The 22459-nt window shown below is 37.1% G+C and overlaps 1 protein-coding gene and 1 long non-coding RNA gene across 7 annotated transcripts in view; one reads left to right on the top strand and one right to left on the bottom strand.

Annotated features, from left to right (window-relative positions):
• DIP-kappa (Dpr-interacting protein kappa) overlaps nucleotides 1-22459 on the top strand; it is a 200391-nt gene that overhangs the window by 65135 nt on the left and 112797 nt on the right. For 3 of the 4 annotated variants that reach the window (XR_016196390.1, XM_089257270.1, XM_089257271.1), the window contains exons 10-12: nucleotides 1289-1453; nucleotides 2259-2318; nucleotides 3242-3328. Coding sequence is in view for 3 of the 4 variants with exons in the window: in XM_089257270.1 (XP_089113396.1) it covers nucleotides 1289-1453; nucleotides 2259-2318; nucleotides 3242-3328 (312 nt within the window). In the remaining variant the exon portion in view is untranslated. The remainder of the gene's footprint in view (nucleotides 1-1288; nucleotides 1454-2258; nucleotides 2319-3241; nucleotides 3329-22459) is intronic. The other variant, XM_089257272.1, reaches the window with a different exon arrangement.
• LOC149091934 (uncharacterized) lies at nucleotides 5217-14263 on the bottom strand. 3 transcript variants are annotated; one of them, XR_016196384.1, is made up of 5 exons: nucleotides 13831-14263; nucleotides 13346-13780; nucleotides 6348-13258; nucleotides 5863-6297; nucleotides 5217-5772 (listed from the first exon to the last, which is right to left on the bottom strand). It is a non-coding gene; the product is annotated as an uncharacterized LOC149091934 (long non-coding RNA). The 3 variants fall into 3 exon arrangements; XR_016196385.1 differs by having other exon boundaries at nucleotides 5899-6297; XR_016196386.1 differs by having other exon boundaries at nucleotides 13382-13780.

The raw sequence follows: 22459 nt of genomic DNA, 5'->3' as shown, positions 1-22459 counted from the left end.
ATTCCGTCAAAAAGAAGCCCAACAACTTGTCAAACAGCCCTCTCGGCAACTGTCGCTGGCATATGCCATTTATCACAGACTTAGTCAGGGACAGGACAAGCAATTCTCTCACAGACTGTCGCTGATGCATGCCACAGTCAGCCCGATAAAAAAAAAAGAAAAGAATATGGAAAAAAACAAGCAACTTGTGTTTTATGTCCCAATATCGAATGGCGGTGTATTAAAAGTATAAAGTTGCGCCGAATCGCATATGTCGAGGTCTCTGCTGCTGCTGGTGCTTTGCTGCCTTTGATTATGAGTTAAATTATATATTTGCGTGTCGGATCGGCTTATAATACAGCACGAAAAGTATCTGAGAAACTGCGGCGTCACAAAAGGTGACTGACTATACAAAAAAAAAAAAAAAAATAAAGAAAAAGGAAAACGACAAAAAAAAAAAAAAAACAATGAACAAGAAAAAAAGAGGAGCATGCATGTGCCGCAACGCAAATTGTTTTTGCTAAAAGACATTTGTCACACACACACACACATACAGACTCACACATACACTTTGAGGCAACACATGGCGTATGAGCAACATGCGATATCGCCTTACACTGCGCCAAACAATCAAACTGAAATTAAGTTTATATATTTAATGCTGCTACTTATGCCCAATATTGTATTTCTCTCTATGCCTGAGCCTAGGCTAGACCAGAAAAAGACATAAAAATAGGCAGCGAAATTAAAGCCAGCGCCAGAAGAAGCAGAAAAAATAAACTTGGAAGAAGCAGGAAAAAAAGCGTATAGAGCATTGAACAAAAGTTTTTCTTTTAGATTTTCACTGATTAATGAGAAAAGTTTTATTTAGTTCAGGGCAGAGGGAACACCCCTACTATTGAACTACGGCAGTTTTAATTACACATACACGCAGATGGCTGGAGTGAGGGACAACGAGCGCGGGTGAACGAGAGAGAGAGAGAGAGAGAGAGAGAGAGTGAGGGACAAGCGAGGCGAGAAGCGCGTAATTAGTTTGAGTTGCCATTGAAAACACACACATATACACATATACACAAAAACCAACAAACGAACACACACATACAGAGAGTGGCTAAGAAATGCAGGTGACATTAATTAATTGATTTATTTTGTCTTTGCTCTTAAAGTCTTTCGTTTGTTAAGCTAAACTTTAAAGCTGTAATTTTTATCGTGAATTATATATATTTTCTACATATATTTTTTCAATGTTGAATTTCATTCAAACTGCCGGCTTACCTCTGGTGTTTTTATACCCTGTTTTTTTTTGCAGACACTTCCCGGGCGGGCGATAAATACGAGACCACATCAACCGTCAGCGGTTATACGAAATATATGAAGTTAAAAATTCGCGCCGTTGGCCCGAACGATTTTGGCACCTATCGCTGCGTGGCAAAAAACTCGCTGGGCGAAACCGATGGCAACATTAAGCTCGACGGTGAGTGACAGACGCACACACAAATATACATATATATAAATTCACGTATATATTTAACTGATGTTATTTATTTTTTTTGTTGTAGCTTTCAACTATTTTTTTAATTTACTGCAATTTATTTGCTGCATTTGTGCAGCAGCCATAAAAAATGACTTCGCATTTTTCATCAGTTGAAAGTTTTCTCATTTTTTATTGCTGGCTGTCAAAGAGTTGACATTATTTAAATACCATAAAGTATTGCTATAGTTTCACATATTTTAAAAAAGTTGTCAAATGAGCAGTTTATATTTTTAAAGAAATAATATTTAAAAATATTTATTTTTTATCCATGATTTATTTTTCACAATTATTTTAAAGACAACTGAAATTTGAACTATTTTAGTAGTCTGAAATATAATTCATTTCAGCTATTAAAGGTAAAGAAAAGAAACATAAAATAAATAAATAAGTAAAGAAATTAATAAATAATTAATAAAAATAATTTTATTATATTTTTTATATTATTCATTATATTGCAGTTGATAAATTTTGCTTAATGCGTAAAGTGTGCATCTTCTCCTCTTTCAATTTTTATTTAAAATAAAATAGCTTAATATTTTAAATATATTTATGTATATATATATATTTAAAAAAAATATATATATTTTATTTTACAATTAATTTAACTTTGTATTTATTTTATTTTTATTTTTTTGGACATATTTATTAAAAATAAATTGTAATTCCTCTCTATATCCTTGGAATACCATTTCTAAATCAATTTTAAAATGTGAAATTTTGTTCTAATTTTCTATACGTATCACAGAAATGCCCACGCCCACAACAGCAATAATATCCGAGATGGCCATGTTGAACCGCAGCTACGGTAAGTGCAGCCAAAGGCTTTCGCTTTTCTTTCTCAGTCTGAAAACAGTCAAAAGCTGTGCTTAACTTTAATTCAACAACTATCATAAGGCACCCATTCAGCACTCACTCAACCTTCGTCTTAATTGGTTTTGCATAATTTTCTATTTATCAACCTTGTGCACTGCAAATCATCAGCACTCCACGACTCCAAAAATAGCTCAAGTCTAGCAGCCATGAAAAAAAAGTCTTATTGATTTCAGTAAAATTGTGGGAAAAGAAGCTTTAAAGTAATTTTCTAACTAAATTGGTTTTCATAAAGAGCCTTGTCCAATAGCTGCAAAAATATTTCCAGCAAACTCTGGACAAAGTCTCTCAACTGAAGCTCCACTCGTAACGTAAACCCTTTACCAAGTTTCTCTCCCTCACTCACTCTCTCCATCTCGCTCATTTCCATTGGCTCGCATGCTATTTTCTGTGTCCATTTTTTTTTTTTTTATTTTTGCCTGTCTTACCGTATTTACTTTTGTTTGTTTGCCATGTTTGCGCTCCTCTCTCGCAGACGTCTATTAAATGCAAATAAATGCAAAAATTAAATAAAAATACTTGGAATACTATTACGTCTATATGTATTATACGTTTTTATATGGCTTTTTCTTTTGCTTTTCCCAACCTGTTCAGCTCGTTTTCTGACTATTTCTTTCATGTTGCCTGCAAAACAAAAACAAAAACAAAACTAAGAACATGAAAATTTTCAACAACAACAAAACGATAATAAACAAAACTCCAACCGTCATTATTCATATACCTTGTGCCGTGCCAAAAACACGTCCAACTCTCACACTCTTTCTCTCTCTCTCTCTCTCTCTCTCTCTCCCTCTCTGGCTCGCACTCTCACACTGTCTGTCTTGCTGATTCTTGCTGCATAAAATTATAAAAAAAAAGATGGCAAGAGACGTCATAGAAATAAATTTGAGTCGGCTAACGCTTTGCCTGATTACGGGGTTGAGGAGTGGCGTGACGGTGCTCAAGGTAAGTACATGGCTACCACTATGGCCCACACCATCTATCTATCTGTCTACCTACACACCCACCTGTGCTCTCGCCTAAAGATACAAAAAGGAAAGCTCGGCTCTTTGTGCGCGGCCAAGTTATGCAGCTGCAGCTGCCTTTTTGATAGCCATCGCTGCAGTTTTTCATCATTTTCACACAGTTTTCCAGGCTCTCTCACTCTCTTTGGCATTTTCTTTTCATTCATTTTGTGTATGTTTATGTTATTTTATTTTATTCTTTTTTTGTGTATATATTTCAAGTGCGTCGCCGTTGGCTTTTCCCGTGTTGCCAGTTGCCATAATGCAGAACTTATAAGAGCTCTTTTGGCTTTTTGTTTGGGCCATGGCCAAGTGTTTGGCGCCAACGTTAAAAATTAATTAAATTTCCTTGACGTTTGCATTTCACAGTTGTTTTTGCAGTTGTTATTTTATATTTTTATTTCTTCCTTTATTTTCCATTTTCCATTTTCAATTTTCATTTCATGTTTAGCTGCAAGTACGCAATGCACTTTATGCCATTCGCCTTCTTGCTGCCAGGCGCTGCATCTCAGATTTATAAAGTGCCACAAGCATAAAGCGCACAGCTAACAACAAGATGAAAATTAGGAAGAAAGCGAAGAAGAAGAAGAAGAAGCAGGCAATCAACAGCGAGCGAAAGTGGGTGTTGGCGCTGTCAAAGCAATAAGCAGTTGAAAGTTTTAGCCGTTTTATTGAATGGCTCAAAAGAACAGAACGATTTGTAGTTTTATTTGCCAACTGCACAGAGCAAATAAATTAGCTAGCCTGGCTGGAGCTGGCGAGTTTATTAAGAATGTTATATGAAATCAGACTGAAACAAGAATTAAGTAACTGTCAAAGTCTTAAATCGTGTAGGTAACAAAGCTACACAATATTAACTGTAGGCAAAAAACGAAAAATGAATAAATAAATAAATAAATGAATGAACAAGAACTAATTAAATTCTGGAGTTTTAGGAGCTGTTTGTTGAAACATAAAATACGCTTCCCACTAATTATTGTGATGGGATAGCACATCCAAATTAATTTTGAAATAAATCTTAAACACTTCTTCACTACATATATCGCCTATAATAAAAGCTCTAGTCGCGACTGCTCGACTGCGAGATCCCCTGAACCCTTCGAGAAACTGATATTTCAAAAATAATTCACACACACACACACGAACTTACACAGGGACGGCTGCGCTGCAGTGAACTGCAACTGATATTTCAATAAGAATATATATACCATATCAAGAATATATATACTTGTGGGGTCTGCCACGCCTCCTTCTGCCTGTTACATACATTTCAACAAAACCATTTCCCATTTTCAATGGGTTCAGGGTATAATTATAGTACATTGTTTCAACTGAAGCATATTTTTGCTATGAATCGTTTCACTTGAGATAGTGTAGCGTACGGGTTTGACTAAGTTGCGACTCTCTCGACGAGAGCGCTGTATGTCGCCTGTGGATGTTAAGTACAGGCTTGCTTATGGCGTGTAGAAGGCTTCGAGGTGCGCACTCTTGCTATGCTCGTATCTAGCTCGCCGGATTGTCGGGGTTCTTCTCCACCTATTCTACACTTTTGCACCCTAACACACTTTAGTTATAGTGCGCTTCAGAAACTATATTTCGAATTTGACTGTATTTGGACCAATGCGCCGACACGCAATATTAATATGGTAAACTTAAACATGACTTTGACCGACAGAGAGACAGTAGGTGTTGTTCGTCCCTCGTCTCTACCCTCCCTACCTTGACAATACTATATTTTAGTTGTATCGTCCCTAATCAAGTCTTTAAGACTATATTACACCTTACACGATCCTGGCATGGATAGTCGACAGACCAAAAAAACTTATGAATTCATATTCATTTCCATCATTTTAATTCAGTATTAAACAAAAAAAACTAATCAAACCGTCAGAATACCATGACATTCTAAGAGAGAGGTATGATGGGGAGATGATAAGGTTTGCTAATCAATACTACTCTATACTTATGCGTTAATGCCTTTTCTTATATTCTAATTATGTTTGTTTACAATATTTCTTATTATCTACAACATTTAGTTTTAACTCGCGTTACATTTTCGTTCCCATTATAATTTTATAATTCTTTCATTTCTTACTTCATTTTTGGATCTTGTATAATTTTTCATTCTATTAACGTATAAATTCATTATAATTTAAATATTTCCAACTACATTTACGCAAGTATATTATAGTTTATGTTTATGTTTTTTCCATATTTCTTATTTACTTTTGTTGAAGTCTATCAACGTTAGATTTTAGAGAACTTTATATTTTTCTTGTTTTCTTATCCTTCAATTACTTACATAGCGTTTTTATTGTTTTTATATATATATCTGCATACCGTTGTATCCCTGGGCCCAAGATGACGATAGTATGTTGATTTTAGCTGCTGGGGTTAAAACATAAAAATATAAAGGTCTCTTGATCTAATTATCTTTTTTTTTTTTTTTTTTTTTTTTTTTTTTTTTATAAAAACCTTTTTAGAGCAACGCACATAGTCTGCTCTGGCTACCTTCGCTGTGTTCCTGCATTAGCGCATCAGCTGACGCAATGCTCTACCTTCCGTCGGGTCCTTACTTAACTAAGGTATTGGGACAAAGCCGAGATCTAAACGAGGTTGTCCTACGTCATGGGATAGGTTGTTTTAGAGATCCCGATTTCTTTATTTCTGGTTGTTGTGGGTGAAGTCTCTCTTTTGGCCGTTAATGAAACTGACGTCGTCGAGAGTTGACTCCGTGTCGGTGAGGGTATCTTGTCTTCGTGGTAGGTTAATCTGCTGCGCAGTCAGGTCTTTTATTTCATCGCTGCATGCCGTTGACCGCACGAGTCACATAAAAAAAACCAACTACTCTTTCGCAGTCTTTGGGCTTTGGTGATAGCTCTAGCTATTGAGCTAAATCAAGGTGGTCACCTAAATTATTAAATAATTAGCGAATTACAACCACTAATACTTTAACGTACCTATTGCCAAATCACTAGACACTTATTTAAATGGTTTGCTGTTCGCACTATCCACGGATATAATCTTTTTGTGCAGTATAATAATTCACCCACGTTTTGCTTTTAATTTAATATATGATCTGAACGTCGCGTCTGCTATCGTCAAAGATCTTTTTAATTATGATCGGCAGCTTAGCTAATCACGCTGGTTTAAGTGGCGCTAAGCGCAGTCGCGCGATCATCTCTTCTTCGTCTGCTTGCGGTACAATCGTACGATCAAAATCTGTGCTTGCGGTGCAATCGTATGATCTGTATGTCTTGCGCTATGCGAATGATAAACAAAGATAGATAACAACAACGACCGTAGGGTGACTCATGACATACCGAATCGTATTTTATTATTTGTTCCCACTATTCTGTGTTTATACCTATGACTCGAATTGTTATTTATTTTCGGTCACTACAGCACAGATAATGTTGCAAGACCTGCTCGAAGAACCATTATCTGAAGACCATATGATTTTAATTTAGGTACGAATCTGTATATCTTTTAGGTGGTATACCCCTAGGTTCTTTCCGTCTTCTGTTTTAAGTACATAGTAATTTGGACTGCGCTTTTGGTGTACTCTCGCTGGAATAAATACTGGTGCCAGCTTAGCGCTAAATCTTTTAATAGCATTACTCTGAGTAAAGTTCCGTGCATAAACTGTATCTCCTACACACAGCTGAACATTACGACTACGTAAATTATATCTATTGGCGTTTGCTTCATGACATTTATTTATGTTTTGTTTTGCTTTTTGTCGCAGCAACTGTAATGTATCTTGATTGCTTAGTTTGGTGTCATCATTCAAAAGATCTAGGTTCCTTAATAGAGAGTAATCTTTCCCATTTAAAATCATGTTTTGACCAAAAGCAAGAAAATAAGGAGAATATCCTGTACTTCGGTGTAATGAAGCTCTCAAAGCTCCACTAATAGCATTAAGATTTACATCCCAATCGGTATGTTCAGAACCTATGTAGGCTCGTATAGCGGCTAACACAGATCTATTTAATCGCTCACTAGCATTAGCTTGTGGTGAATAAATCGCGGTGCACTTTTGAGTTACACCGAAACTCGTTAAGAAGGCCTGAAAAGCACTGGATTTAAATTGAGATCCATTATCTGTGAGTATCATTTCTGGTACTCCAAATGTGTAAAATATAGCGTCTTCTAAGAATTCACAAATTTTAGAAGCCGTGAACTTCTTAAGCGGACACAAGAAATGGAATTTCGTGAAATGGTCAACAACTATAAGCATGCCAATATTACCTTTTTTGGAACGTGGATAGGGTCCTAACAAATCAATATATAATTTTTGAAAAGGTCTATCAGATGAAAAGGGTCTACCCATTGGCGGTTTAAGAATGGTATTTGGGCTCTTTGTCGTGCGACATACGATACATTCGGATATATATTTTCGAATCTGACTAACCATTCTAGGCCAAAACAAATATCTTTTTATCTTTTCCACAGTTTTACTCATACCACAATGTGCTGAACTTGGCGCGTCATGTGCCTGCTGTAAAACTTCAGTCACTAATGTTGATGGTACCCAAAGTTTCCAAGAACTATTTTCTTGTTCTTCTTCGCCAGAAGAAAACTCTGTTCTTTTGTAAACGAAATCGTCAATTACTTTTAGATCGGGAAATCTGGATTGATTTAATTTGACTTTCTCAATTAGACTTAAATATTCGGGTGATTTGAATTCTCGTGACGTTAAATCTATTATCGGACAATTAAAAGTCATCTCTTCAATAGCTGGGTCATTTTGCCGAGATAAGGTATCTGCTACCACATTTAGTGAGCCTTTTCTATGCAAAATACTAAACGTAAAGGTTCGTAACTTCATGGACCATCTGGCAAGTCTGCCGGATAAATCTTTCTGATTCATTAACCATTTAAGAGCGGCGTGATCAGTTATCACTACAAATTCCTGACCTTCGATATACGATCTAAACTTTTTGATGCCTTTAATGACTGCTAAACATTCTAATTCTGTCACAGAATAATTGCGTTGTGCTTTTGAGAGTTTTTCAGACATATAAGCTATAGGCAGCTCAACTCCGTCCCGTTCTTGAGCTAAAACACAACCTATTCCATACATGCTTGCGTCACAAAGCAAAACAAATGGTTTCGAAAAGTCTGGTGTGATCAGAATTGGTGAAGCTGTTAAACAAGACTTTAAAGATTCGAACGATTGTTGGGCTTCTGGATTCCACTCTATGCCTTTCTTTTGTTTTAATAGCTCTGTCAAAGCAAAACTAACAGTGGCGTAGTTTTCAACAAATCGTCTGTACCAACCTGATAAACCTAAAAATCGCCGTAGTTGTTTCACAGTGGTAGGAACAGGAAACTCACTGATGGCTTTAATCTTATCGGGATTTGTTCTTATTTGACCGTCTCCGATTATGAATCCGAGATAGGTGACTTCTTTCATACAAAACTTTGATTTGCTTATGTTTATTGTAAGATTTGCTCTGCGTAAGCAAAGTGCTATTTCTTGCAACAACAACAAGTGTGAATCGAAGTCGTCAGACAAAATAAGGAGATCATCTAGGTATACAAAGACTCGTGTTCGCAAATGAGCTGGAATAACTTGATCCATTAATCTACATAGTGTTTGTGCGGCGTTGCATAAACCGAAGGGCATCATTTTATACTGATATAAAGGTCTATTCGGGACCGTGAAAGCCGTATATTGTTGAGATTTCTCGTCTAGAGGAATTTGCCAATATGCGTGTTTCATATCTAAGCCGGTAATAAAACGAGCTGGTGGTAAACGACTTAAAATGCCATCAATATGAGGCAAAGGGTATGCATCCCGCCTAGTAACCTTATTAACTTCTCTCGAGTCTAAACAGAGTCGATATTTTTCTCCCTTTTTGACTAAAACACAATTGCTACTCCAAGGACTGTTTGACTCTTCTATGACATCTAGTGCCAACATGTTATCGACTTCAGCAAACATAATCTTTTCAATAGCTGGCGAAACTGGCCAATGACGTTGTTTTATGGGTATTGCAGAGCCAACATCTATAGAATGCGTTATTAAGCTGGTGCGACCAAGACCTTCAGTAGCGAAAGATGGAAAAACTGCTATGACTTTATCAAGTCGTGCCTTCTCTTCTTTCGACAATACGTGATAGTTGGGTGGGTCTATATTTTCATCTGCGGTACCTACATCTAATTCTGCTACACCGTCTTGTGATGTTATTTTGTCTAAAAGTCCAAATTTATCCCAAAAGTCAATGCCTAGATATACGTCTTGCTTCAAGTCTGGAATGATAAACATTTCTAGATCTGCTTCTTTCCCTTGGTATTTAATTTGACTTGTAAACTTGGCTATTACCTTGCTAGGTGTTCCATTCGCGGTTTTAATGTATCCCGAACATTTTCTAACTTTTTTGTTCAATAACAATTCTTTTGCTGCCGAACCGCCAATACAACTTGTTGTGGCTCCTGAGTCTAGCAGGGCTATATAACTTCTACCTTCTATACTAATTTCAGTGAAAAGTCTATCATCTGAGCTTAGAAAAATGGCTGATATAAACCTTCTCCTAACCTTCCGTATACTTTTCCAGAATTCTCTTAAACGTTTAGTTGAACGCTTAGGCTTAATTCTATATCTAAATTCATCTATTTTATTGAAAATTCGGTTACGGGCTACGTTGTAATTTCGTATTCTTTCATGTAAAGGTGCGAATGAAAAGTGAGTGTTGGAAGAATTATATTGGTGGTCCGTTTGAGTGCCAATATCCTGACTATCAATGGGTTCGGAGGATGTGTCTACTTGGTGTTGGTTGACACATCCCGTTTCCGGTTTCCCGAAGGGTTACATTTCGGACACATAGGCTTGAATATTTCTTTAGCTCCACAGCCAAAACAAAATATTTTTCTAGGCCCTACGCAATCGTCGAATCTGTGACCAGGTTTGTCACAATTCCAACAAACTTGAACTGTTTTTGTGGTATGTCTTTGTATTTCGGATAAGTTCTCTGAAACGTTAGCAACATCCGATAACTGTTCGGAATCGTTGGGTACTGACAATTCTGTGACGTATGAACGCACAGCCCGAGGCTTAAAAGTTCTAATGTCGTTATAAAACTGTTCGTGTTTCCTAATTTCTCTTCGGAGCTGCGATCTGTTTGAAACATTTAAATGAAGTAATTCGTGATGTACTATAGGCTTGGCGTTTCGAATCAACAGATCAACTAATTCATTTTCAGGTATCCCATTTTGGAGTCTATCAACAAGATCTTCTATTGAGTATTGGCAGTCATCAAATGGTTCGTTTTCGCCTTGGCGACGTTTCCTAATCTTTTCCCATATGTCATAATCGGTTTCTATATCTTCAAATCTTCTCTTGAACTCTAAGCAAAAGATTTCCCAAGTAAAGTTGGAGTGAGTACGATGAAATTTCCAGTACCAATCACTAGCTTTACCCGTAAACAATAGATATAAATGGTCACATAAGAGTTGAAATTCGTTATTCAAATTTTGTTTGGTAAGAGAACGAACGCGATAAATAAATTCGTCTGTTCGCATGCAATTCTTGGACCCATCAAATTTGATGTGCCAACTTTGCATAATGTTGGGTACTTTCCCAGGTGAACTATTTAAAATGGAGCTATTCTGATTGACACTAGACCTTGAGATGTTCTCAACGTTATTGTAATGAGACTGTTGTATGTCTGTATTACTGATCCTAAGGTTGCTGTCGTTAGCAGAGGATGGTGGTTGTTCTGGTGGGACCAGTTTAAGAGATTCTAATTTACTTTGCAGAGATGTCTCAATAATTTTTGATAAGTGTGTCGTGAGTTGTTCTACCAATTGCTGCTGTTGAATATTTATTGAAGCTTGAATATAGGTAGCTATCTCGTCTTGGTTGTTAAGTCCGATACTAGTAGTGTTCAAATTACGGTCAGATTCTTGTCGAGTGGTGGATCGAGTTTGCATACCCCGCCTTGGACTTATCCCTCGACCTCTAGTGGATCTTTGGTTTCTCCTAGGGTAATTTAGCCTATTGCCACTTGTACTTAGGGTTTCGTTTGCACCAGGTTGTGGGCCGGCTTCCGAGCGAAGCTCTGCAAACAAGGTATTGTTCGAGAATGTTAAGGCCATTGCCGTGCAATCAGCGTTACATGTTGGGCATTTTGGAGTTACCTTAAGATGGTCTATAATACAAAGTTTATGGAAAATATGCCTACATGGGGTTTTTGCTACAAGATCTTTTCTATTTAATACTTCGTTACACATACAGCAAAAAGGTTCTTCCGTTTGCAATGCGGATGCTATATCTTCCGTGCTATGGATCACCGACATTTTGCTTGGACTATTTAAAAACTAATAATTAAGGATTAAAATTGTTTGGGGTACTAATATGTCTGTCTTTTTCCATGCCAGAAACTATAAGATGGTGTCAGTCTAGTACATAGTGGTCTACACCTATTATCGTTAATTGTTCTATTTCATTAACCAGAACATTCAATTACTGGACAGCACTCACATTGAAGTAAATCTACTGTGTTCCAAAAATAATTGAGATGTATTCTACAATTTGTATAATATCAATCATATACTTATTGATCATCACCCTCTGAAGCTGTAGGTCTATTCAGGTCGACCAATCCAAAACAATGAATTGCAATCGCTAATTCCACGAAAAAGATCCTAAGCGTAAGAGAATGTTGTCTGCACAAATATATAAATGACTTTTAGTTCACTAAAACATGAATTGTATGGATGGATTGATGGGTGAGCTTTAGGAACCCAGACAGTACTAAAAGGTTGAAAACTAAACTGTCTATGCTCCCACAGTGGTATTTGATTAAAGTTGTGTACTGTCTCGGGCCCCACGTTGGGCGCCATTAAAGTTATGTAGCGTACGGGTTTGACTAAGTTGCGACTCTCTCGACGAGAGCGCTGTATGTCGCCTGTGGATGTTAAGTACAGGCTTGCTTATGGCGTGTAGAAGGCTTCGAGGTGCGCACTCTTGCTATGCTCGTATCTAGCTCGCCGGATTGTCGGGGTTCTTCTCCACCTATTCTACACTTTTGCACCCTAACACACTTTAGTTATAGTGCGCTTCAGAAACTATATTTCGAATTTGACTGTATTTGGACCAATGCGCCGACACGCAATATTAATATGGTAAACTTAAACATGACTTTGACCGACAGAGAGACAGTAGGTGTTGTTCGTCCCTCGTCTCTACCCTCCGTACCTTGACAATACTATATTTTAGTTGTATCGTCCCTAATCAAGTCTTTAAGACTATATTACACCTTACACGATCCTGGCATGGATAGTCGACAGACCAAAAAAACTTATGAATTCATATTCATTTCCATCATTTTAATTCAGTATTAAACAAAAAAAACTAATCAAACCGTCAGAATACCATGACATTCTAAGAGAGAGGTATGATGGGGAGATGATAAGGTTTGCTAATCAATACTACTCTATACTTATGCGTTAATGCCTTTTCTTATATTCTAATTATGTTTGTTTACAATATTTCTTATTATCTACAACATTTAGTTTTAACTCGCGTTACATTTTCGTTCCCATTATAATTTTATAATTCTTTCATTTCTTACTTCATTTTTGGATCTTGTATAATTTTTCATTCTATTAACGTATAAATTCATTATAATTTAAATATTTCCAACTACATTTACGCAAGTATATTATAGTTTATGTTTATGTTTTTTCCATATTTCTTATTTACTTTTGTTGAAGTCTATCAACGTTAGATTTTAGAGAACTTTATATTTTTCTTGTTTTCTTATCCTTCAATTACTTACATAGCGTTTTTATTGTTTTTATATATATATCTGCATACCGTTGTATCCCTGGGCCCAAGATGACGATAGTATGTTGATTTTAGCTGCTGGGGTTAAAACATAAAAATATAAAGGTCTCTTGATCTAATTATCTTTTTTTTTTTTTTTTTTTTTTTTTTTTTTATAAAAACCTTTTTAGAGCAACGCACATAGTCTGCTCTGGCTACCTTCGCTGTGTTCCTGCATTAGCGCATCAGCTGACGCAATGCTCTACCTTCCGTCGGGTCCTTACTTAACTAAGGTATTGGGACAAAGCCGAGATCTAAACGAGGTTGTCCTACGTCATGGGATAGGTTGTTTTAGAGATCCCGATTTCTTTATTTCTGGTTGTTGTGGGTGAAGTCTCTCTTTTGGCCGTTAATGAAACTGACGTCGTCGAGAGTTGACTCCGTGTCGGTGAGGGTATCTTGTCTTCGTGGTAGGTTAATCTGCTGCGCAGTCAGGTCTTTTATTTCATCGCTGCATGCCGTTGACCGCACGAGTCACATAAAAAAAACCAACTACTCTTTCGCAGTCTTTGGGCTTTGGTGATAGCTCTAGCTATTGAGCTAAATCAAGGTGGTCACCTAAATTATTAAATAATTAGCGAATTACAACCACTAATACTTTAACGTACCTATTGCCAAATCACTAGACACTTATTTAAATGGTTTGCTGTTCGCACTATCCACGGATATAATCTTTTTGTGCAGTATAATAATTCACCCACGTTTTGCTTTTAATTTAATATATGATCTGAACGTCGCGTCTGCTATCGTCAAAGATCTTTTTAATTATGATCGGCAGCTTAGCTAATCACGCTGGTTTAAGTGGCGCTAAGCGCAGTCGCGCGATCATCTCTTCTTCGTCTGCTTGCGGTACAATCGTACGATCAAAATCTGTGCTTGCGGTGCAATCGTATGATCTGTATGTCTTGCGCTATGCGAATGATAAACAAAGATAGATAACAACAACGACCGTAGGGTGACTCATGACATACCGAATCGTATTTTATTATTTGTTCCCACTATTCTGTGTTTATACCTATGACTCGAATTGTTATTTATTTTCGGTCACTACAATAGTTCTTAGTTAAAAACATAAAGGAGTGGATTTAATTAGTCAGTAAACTCAACTTCTCGGCGCGCATCATTCATGCATTATGCGAGCTGTGAGCATGTATTTCAATCTCATATAGATTGCAATATCATCCACACGCCTATTAGGCAAATATTATAGTTCCAAAGCCTGTCTTTGCTCGGAATATTCTTTTGTCATTTACATTACTTTAATTACATACATATGTCGTAATAGATGTGTTCTGACACATGTTGGACCAGGCAGGCGTAAATAACCTGATGCTTGCGATAATTAATTCCAACAAATTCTACCCAATACATTAATTTTAATTTACAACCAAATTTAGAAATGGCTGCATGCATAGATATTTCTTTATTGAAACGAACGATTATTTAGAACTTTACATTGAAATGTTCTAGTTGAAGTTAAAGTCGTTTAATACGACTTTGGCCGAATCACCATTTGTGTGAACTTAAGCGAATTTGAATACCATGCTATTCTTTTAATTCCACTCCCAACATATTTTAGTGCATATCGTCCGTTTAAATCACTGAAATTATCAAGAAATCAATAGGGCATATACATAGTTTCAAGTGTTTTACTTTTTCTTTTTACCACTTCAAGCATTTCTTAAACCACCAGCCAGACCCATAATCTGCTGCACAGTTCTTGTCAGATAAATCGTTATCGCGATCTTTTGTTGAGAATTTCATGTTTTTATGATATTCTAAGGCATGGCCAGCATTCCCAGAATAATCACCAAGCTTCTTAAGCTCGTACGACTCTTCTTCGTTGCCAATGAGGAAATGGCTGTACTGGGCATATAGGGTTTTGTTATTAATGTCCTCCAAGTGAATATATAACTCATGCGGCTGCGACTGTGTAATTAAATGGATCTTCTCCAATCCCATGAAATACTCATGTTCCATGTTCCCAAATCCTCTCTTGTATTCCTCCCAGTTGCGATTAAAGTCTTCAGTTCCATCAATTCTACGCTGAATCACGATCCAACCAGATCCCACAAGCTTAGAGTCGCAGGGTACGAGGAATCGCCCGATGTTGGGTAATATCATTGCAGATGTATTGGATTTACCTTGGCAGTTAGGTTCCTCTAACTTTTTCATATTTTCCATATATTCTGTTTGCTTCGATTGAAGATCTTTAATTTTCGCAGCATTTGCAGCTGATTCATTTTCTAAGTCAGATAATTTGTGATCTTTTTCCTCTATCAGAGATTTTAATTTCAATATTTCGTTATCTCTTTCAATAATAGTAGTATCTCTTATTCTTCTATATGTGTCGATTAGCTCAGTCTGAAGAGCCAATTGCTTATCTTTTGATTCAATTAATTCAAGCTGAGAAGCCAATTAATTGCTTATCTTTCGATTCAATCTGAGAAGCGAATTGCTTGTCTCTTAATTCAATTAATTCAAGCTGAGAAGCCAATTGCTTATCTTTCGATTCAATCTGAGAAGCGAATTGCTTGTCTCTTAATTCAATTAATTCAAGCTGAGAAGCCAATTGCTTATCTTTCAATTTAATCTGAGAAGCGAATAGCTTATATCTTGATTCAATCAATGCAAGCTGAGAAGCCAATTGCTTATCTTTCGATTCAATCTGAGAAGCGAATAGCTTATCTTTTGATTCAATCAATGCAAGCTGAGAAGCCAATTGCTTATCTTTCGATTCAATCTGAGAAGCGAATAGCTTATCTTTTGATTCAATCAATGCAAGCTGAGAAGCCAATTGCTTATCTTTCGATTCAATCTGAGAAGCGAATTGCTTATCTTTTGATTCAATCAATTCAAGCTGAGAAGCCAATTGCTTATCTTTTGATTCAATTAATTCAAGCTGAGAAGCCAATTGCTTATCTTTCGATTCAATCTGAGAAGCGAATTGCTTATCTTTGGATTCAATCTGAGAAGCGTATTGCTTATCTTTTGATTCAATCAATTCAAGCTGAGAAGCCAATTGCTTATCTTTGGATTCAATCTGAGAAGCGTATTGCTTATCTTTTGATTCAATCAATTCAAGCTGAGAAGCCAATTGCTTATCTTTCGATTCAATCTGAGAAGCGAATAGCTTATCTTTGGATTCAATTAATTCAACCTTTGCAGCCAATTCTTTATCTTTTAGTTCAATTGTTTTCTGTAGATCTTTTACACTCTGCATATCGCTATCCAATTTCGATTGTAATTCTGATAGAGATTTATCTTTTGAGAACACGGATGAGGCGTGTGCAAGAAGGGGCTTCACAATCTGATAGCAGTATTTTCCACAGTGTGCATCTAGTTCTCTATTGGCTTGGCATTCCTATGGTATATACTATTTTATATTTATATCTATTTAATATATATGCAAATACTTACCGAACTTTCCATTGTCACAAAGGTCACACTGAATGATGTTAAGATGATGAGCTTCAGATATATTTCCATTTTGAACTGTTTCACAATTGAATTTATTTCGAACTGATCCAAGCTCTGCATTCATCTCAATAAAGAAAGCGCGTGTTTCGCATTTTGATACTATTTGAAACATTGATTGACGTCAGCAGCCAGACAATTTATGAAATAGTTGATAATATAAAGTCGTAGGTTAAATGACTTTGCCTGATCTCAAGTTGTTTAATACCTAATGGGGCAAATGGCTCAGCTTATCAGTGGCAGATGATTGCAAGTGAATGAGAATGCCTTCAAGGCGTCAACACAGTCAGTTGAGCATTGTCAATCGATCAGTAGGGAATACCTGACTGACAGATATCCGTTAAATAACTTAAAGTAATGCAAGCAAAATATCAATGATTTCAACTAGTAAGAAGGTTTTAGTCGAGACTGCTCGACTAGGAGATACCCTGAACGATCCATTCTGCACTTTTTTTATGCACATATACATACATACATACACATTTATCCACACATACGCATAAGCCCATGCTCTGCTAACTGCGCAGTAAGCAGCGACTGCGCTTGGGCTGCGCTGCAGTGTGGGCAATATTATGAGTATCTATTTGTTAAGAAATTTAATTTCTAGACGTACACTCTTAATGAACCTTTCAGAACGTAATCATAATGTATGTATATACCAAAGCACAGTTATCGGATGATTTATCGTAAAATTAGTATACACGAGTATGCATGCCAGAATTAAGCTTGCCAGCTTTTGTATCTTCTGAGATCGACGCACTCATACGGACGAACGGACAGATGACTCAGAATATATTTACTTTATGGGGTCTTCGATGATTCCTTCTGCCCGTTACATACTTTTTCACAAAACCATCAAAGCCTGTAAACTTCTCTACTCAATTAAATAAGCATAGGTGTTGTAGAAGCGGAAGTGTTCTCTTTATTACAGTGAGCGATAATCGCTGTAATTCAAACATAGGCTTAATAATAGTCGGGAATAAGCTATATTTATTTTCTCATAAATCAATAATTTCATGTTAATATATAAAAGTTAAACTCGCAGGCTAGACATTTAAAGCAGAGAATGATTGAAATCTACGATAATTTAGGGCTACATGTATATGCGATGTACAACCACTCCTAAATCAGCTTGATATAAATTAGCATATTTCTGTTTGATTCAAACGTGTCTGCATATATTCAAATATTTAGTCTATATATACTAAAACTGCGCTACTCGAATATCGTTTTCCATAACTTAATTGCTCGACTGTTTATGGGCATGATTATGGGGCGCGATCTAAACGGTTACCAAAAAATTGTTACAAACCGTTTAAATAGGAAAAGCCACAAATCAATTTCGCGCTAATAACGCCGTCATTTCAATTAAAATGCGGTTAAAGTGCGTATTAATCTGATAACAACGAAATACCAGCAACAACATAAAAACGACAACAACAACGACAGCCAACAAAACGAATAAAATGAATAAAATGTGCGGAAGCGGCAATGGAATGCAGCTCGCATGTTGCACATCAAACCAGCCACAAAAGCTAACCGACAAATTGAGGGCAGGAGAGGAGCGGCTGGTGGGCCCGCAGGGGGAGGAGTAGGTTAGTAAACTAAGCCACAAAATACAGCCGCAGAACACAACCCAGCAACAATTTATTTTGTATTTTATTCCATTTTCATTTCGAATGCACGCCAGACCTTAGCAGCGGGCCGTGAATGCTTCACACCGAAACTATACATATGTGTGTGTGTGTGTGTGTGAAAGAGAGGAGTTCGATGTGTTTGGGTGAAAGAAAGCGCTATGTGTGTGTGTGTGAATCTTTGTGTAAAGCGTGCAAGAGAGCGTGGGAGAGCATTGTGATTGCCATGTATTTATGTCGGTTTGTGTGTGTGTGTGTGTGTGTGTGTGTGTGTGTGTGTGTGTGTGTGTGTGTGTGTGTGTGTGTGTGTGTGTGTGTGTGTGTGTGTGTGTTGTGTGTGTGTGTGTGTGTGTGTGTGTGTGTGTGTGTGTGCTCGCTTTACCGTTCAAATAAATCCGCTGCAATAAAAATGCCATCAATCGCATAGCCAAAATGCAACAACAACACTCAGAGCAGAGGCGGGCAACAGCTTAAACGCTGATTGACACTGACATTGTGACGTTGTCAATACCAATATCCACGTCTGTGCGGCCACAGGACACCATGCGTGTCCTGCCTCCGCTCCTCGTTCACTAAAAACTGGTGCATGTCACAAATTAGTTGCGGAAAAAACAAGAACAAACAACAAAACGCAACGACAAATTAGCCATAAACAGCGAGTGGTTTTATTTGCGGTTTATGCAACCAGTTTTAATCCTTGAGCAACAACAGCACCGACAGCAATAACAACATGGCTGGCTGACCAAAAATATTTGCGAGCAAAAATGTTGATTGCATTTAAAATGCAATTATTTAAGGCATGCGTCCGTGAAATGCCGCTCAACCGACTGCACTAATGAACTGGATCCGAACTGAGCGAACGGAACTGCCAGTAGGAGAGTGTGGAAGAGCGGGTGTGGGAGTGGGAGTGGGAGTGGGAGTGGGAGCGGGAGCATATCGCTTGTCTGGACAAAGGCCATGTGCAAACAGCAGACGAAGAGCTGCAAACGCACTCGTGCATCGAGAGTGCCTTAAAAAAGAAAGCAGAAAGAGCAAGAAGTAAAACTGAAAGAATAACAAGGGTAAAAAAAAGCTGTTTGCTCCGACGGCACATTCGATAAAAACACTTGAGTTTGTTTTCGAAAGAAACCCGATCCGAACAACAATCCCATTAAGCACAATGAAAACAAATATGATGTAGTAGCTATAAAATCGTATGCTTCTTATATTCTGAATTAAAATTATTTACAGAATGCAGACAGGAAGCGGTGTGTTGACTCGGTCGTCATTCCACCACATAGATATTTATTTCAATTTTCTTAAATTTATTTATTTAAATATTACCTAAATATGTATGTACATATGCATGTACGTATGCAGCTCTTTCTATTAGCTGCATTGGTTTCTGCAAGCTCATAAAAACAGCTTTGGAATTAAAAGTAAGCAAACGCGCTCAGCACAAGTTGTACTCGTTCCACCCTGGAGTTATTTGAATAAGCAACGTAGCCAAGAGAAATGGTTGAGCTTTGGATCATAAGAGAAGAGTCAGGCACTCTCAGTGGGAAGATAAACAAAGAGCGCTGCGAATAGAATTTGCAAGTGTGCGTGTGGGAATCAGCTTGGAGATATATGTATATGTATACGTATGTAAACGGCATAGGCGAGCAAGCAGACTTGGCGCTAGAGCGCTTCTCTCCTAATTGCTGGAGGATCCACAACCTCACACATACCAGCACGATGAGCAGCCGCAAATCACAATTGAGTGATAGGATCCACTGAGTCTTTTAACAGTGTGGATTGCAAATGGCGAGTCTATTAGAGCTGAGTCTTTTAGCGGTGACTTTCTGGAGCGCTTCTCTTATGATTGCTGACAGGATCCACAGCTTCACACACACCAATAGAATGTTATGTGTAGATGGTCGGCAGTTCGTAATGTTACTTATTTGAGCACTCACACTTCAGTTACTCAGTTGTCAACGAGCTTTTGCTTCGATCGCAGTTGTTGAAAGTTATGAGTGCAAGTGATTATTATAATATGGACACACATACACATACTTATAATATTTAATATTTGTAAGTATAGCTATATTTAATTTCATTACAAATTTAAAAAAATCTCAAGTCAATAATGATTATTATTAATTATTATTATTAATTAAGAAAAAATCAACTAATTCAGATTCTTTTACGGCACACATACACATATATAGGTACACATACTCACATACACACACATACACAGGAAATTTCTGACTCAAAAATAATTGAATAATAAGCATAATGATAAAATATAAACAATTTGCTAGGTTTCTATTTTTATTTTTTTTTTTAATACACGTTAAACAACAGTATTTGCAAAACAATTGTCCAATTATTATATTAACTTTTTGTAATTTCATATTTACCTGAATCCCGTTCTACTTAACTAACACACATAAAAATGTGCTGCAAGGCAGGATAACTTTCCGCAAAAATCTTTAAATATTGATTTAAGTCAGGCCCCAACTTGAATATATAAATATAAATTCATAAAAATAAGAATTTCATTTAATCTCCCATAAAAAGAAAGAAAAGGCAAACAAGCAGTGCCACAAAATGGCTTTTTGATTGATTTGCGATTGACAGCTTTGACGTAGAGTTTTCAGCCCTTTGTTTTGTCATCGGCGCCGCTTATAAATAAAACAAAATGCACACACATAAATATATAAATAAATACATGTATGGGACCTATGAGCTAAAGTTGAAAAATCAGAACAAAGATGCGTGGCATGCACAAAAAAATGGGGAATATTTATTGCCTTGAATTGGCATCGAATGAAATATGCCATCAGAATTGTCTGAATGTCGGCTCTGACACCTTTTCAATGTGTTCTCAATGAAGCGTGAATACGGGCACCCATATGCACACAGACTCTCTCTCTCTCTCTCTCTCTCTCTCTCTCACACACACACACACTCATGCATGATATTTATGTCTTTGACATCAATCAAAGGGCAATGCGAATTTCCGACTCAATTTTGCTTCGAGCCTTAAACAAACAGCTCAAGGCTAAGTTAGGCGTACGAATTTCGTGTCGGTGTGTTTGTGGGTGAGTATGTATGTGTGTGTGTGTGTGTGTGTGCGGGGGAGTGTGTGGATAAATGGGCATGTGTGTGTTGTTGCTTTGTTTGTTTGTCTTTTCGCTTTTCTTGACGCTCTTGAAATTGCTTGAAGTTTGGCTTATTTGAAGTATTTGCGCTCTGTCGAATCTATCACTTTATATTTATGACTTTGACTATGGTCGAAATTAACATCAGCAACAACAACAACAACAACTGCCCATATAAGCAAGAGCAGAACAGCTAATGTAACAACAACAAGAGCCACAAGGGCCACAAAAAGCCAGCAGGAAAATCAACGCAATGCGCGCTTAAATACCACTTTGTTGTTATTTATGACGCCAGCTGATGAAAAGCCAAATGCCAAAAGATTAAAAGCTGATAAAATATATTTAATAGCCCTCATATGTATGTACTTTCGACCAGCCAACACTATGAACTCCCCAGATATATGTAGCTGAGTGGCTGGGCACAGTGGGACGAATGCGATGGCATAGTGAAGAAACCTTTGTACATTCAAAAACAAGTATATCAAATTGATGTGAATTCATCTAGTCAAAGTTCAAAATCAAACCAAATTTTAAAAAAGAAATAGAAATTTTAAAAATTAACTTTAATATCAGCGGCAAACATTCTTTTAATTTCCAGTAAAACCTGCTCTGAAAAATTAATCCAAAGAAACTGTTCAGATAATATGAGCAAACAAAATTTTCGATTATTTAGTAATTAAAAATAATAATAATTGCATTAGAGACATCTTCAATTTTCTACTTTTCAACACTACTCAGCCCACTGTGCCTGCAATATATCAAACATTGACATGCGGTCAACAAAGTGCGTTCAATGACGTGCATAAAAACCAAAGGCAGCTACAACAGCAACGGCAGGAGGGAATGTGAGTGGAGAGGCTGGGGCAGGGGAGTGCTGGCTGTGGGGAGTAGCACTCAATCAAGCGTGGAGACAGGGGACACACGCTGTCCCAGCTTTGGGTACATTGACTGTCCGCCACATAAAGACGCACAGAAGCAGCCAGAGCGGTAAAATATTG

The sequence above is a fragment of the Drosophila navojoa genome, chromosome 3 (assembly GCF_054131105.1).
Source record: "Drosophila navojoa isolate 15081-1374.11 chromosome 3, UAZ_NAV_1.0, whole genome shotgun sequence".
In the NCBI taxonomy this organism is placed as follows: Eukaryota; Metazoa; Arthropoda; class Insecta; order Diptera; family Drosophilidae; genus Drosophila; species Drosophila navojoa.
This window is presented reverse-complemented; position numbering and strand designations above follow the sequence as displayed.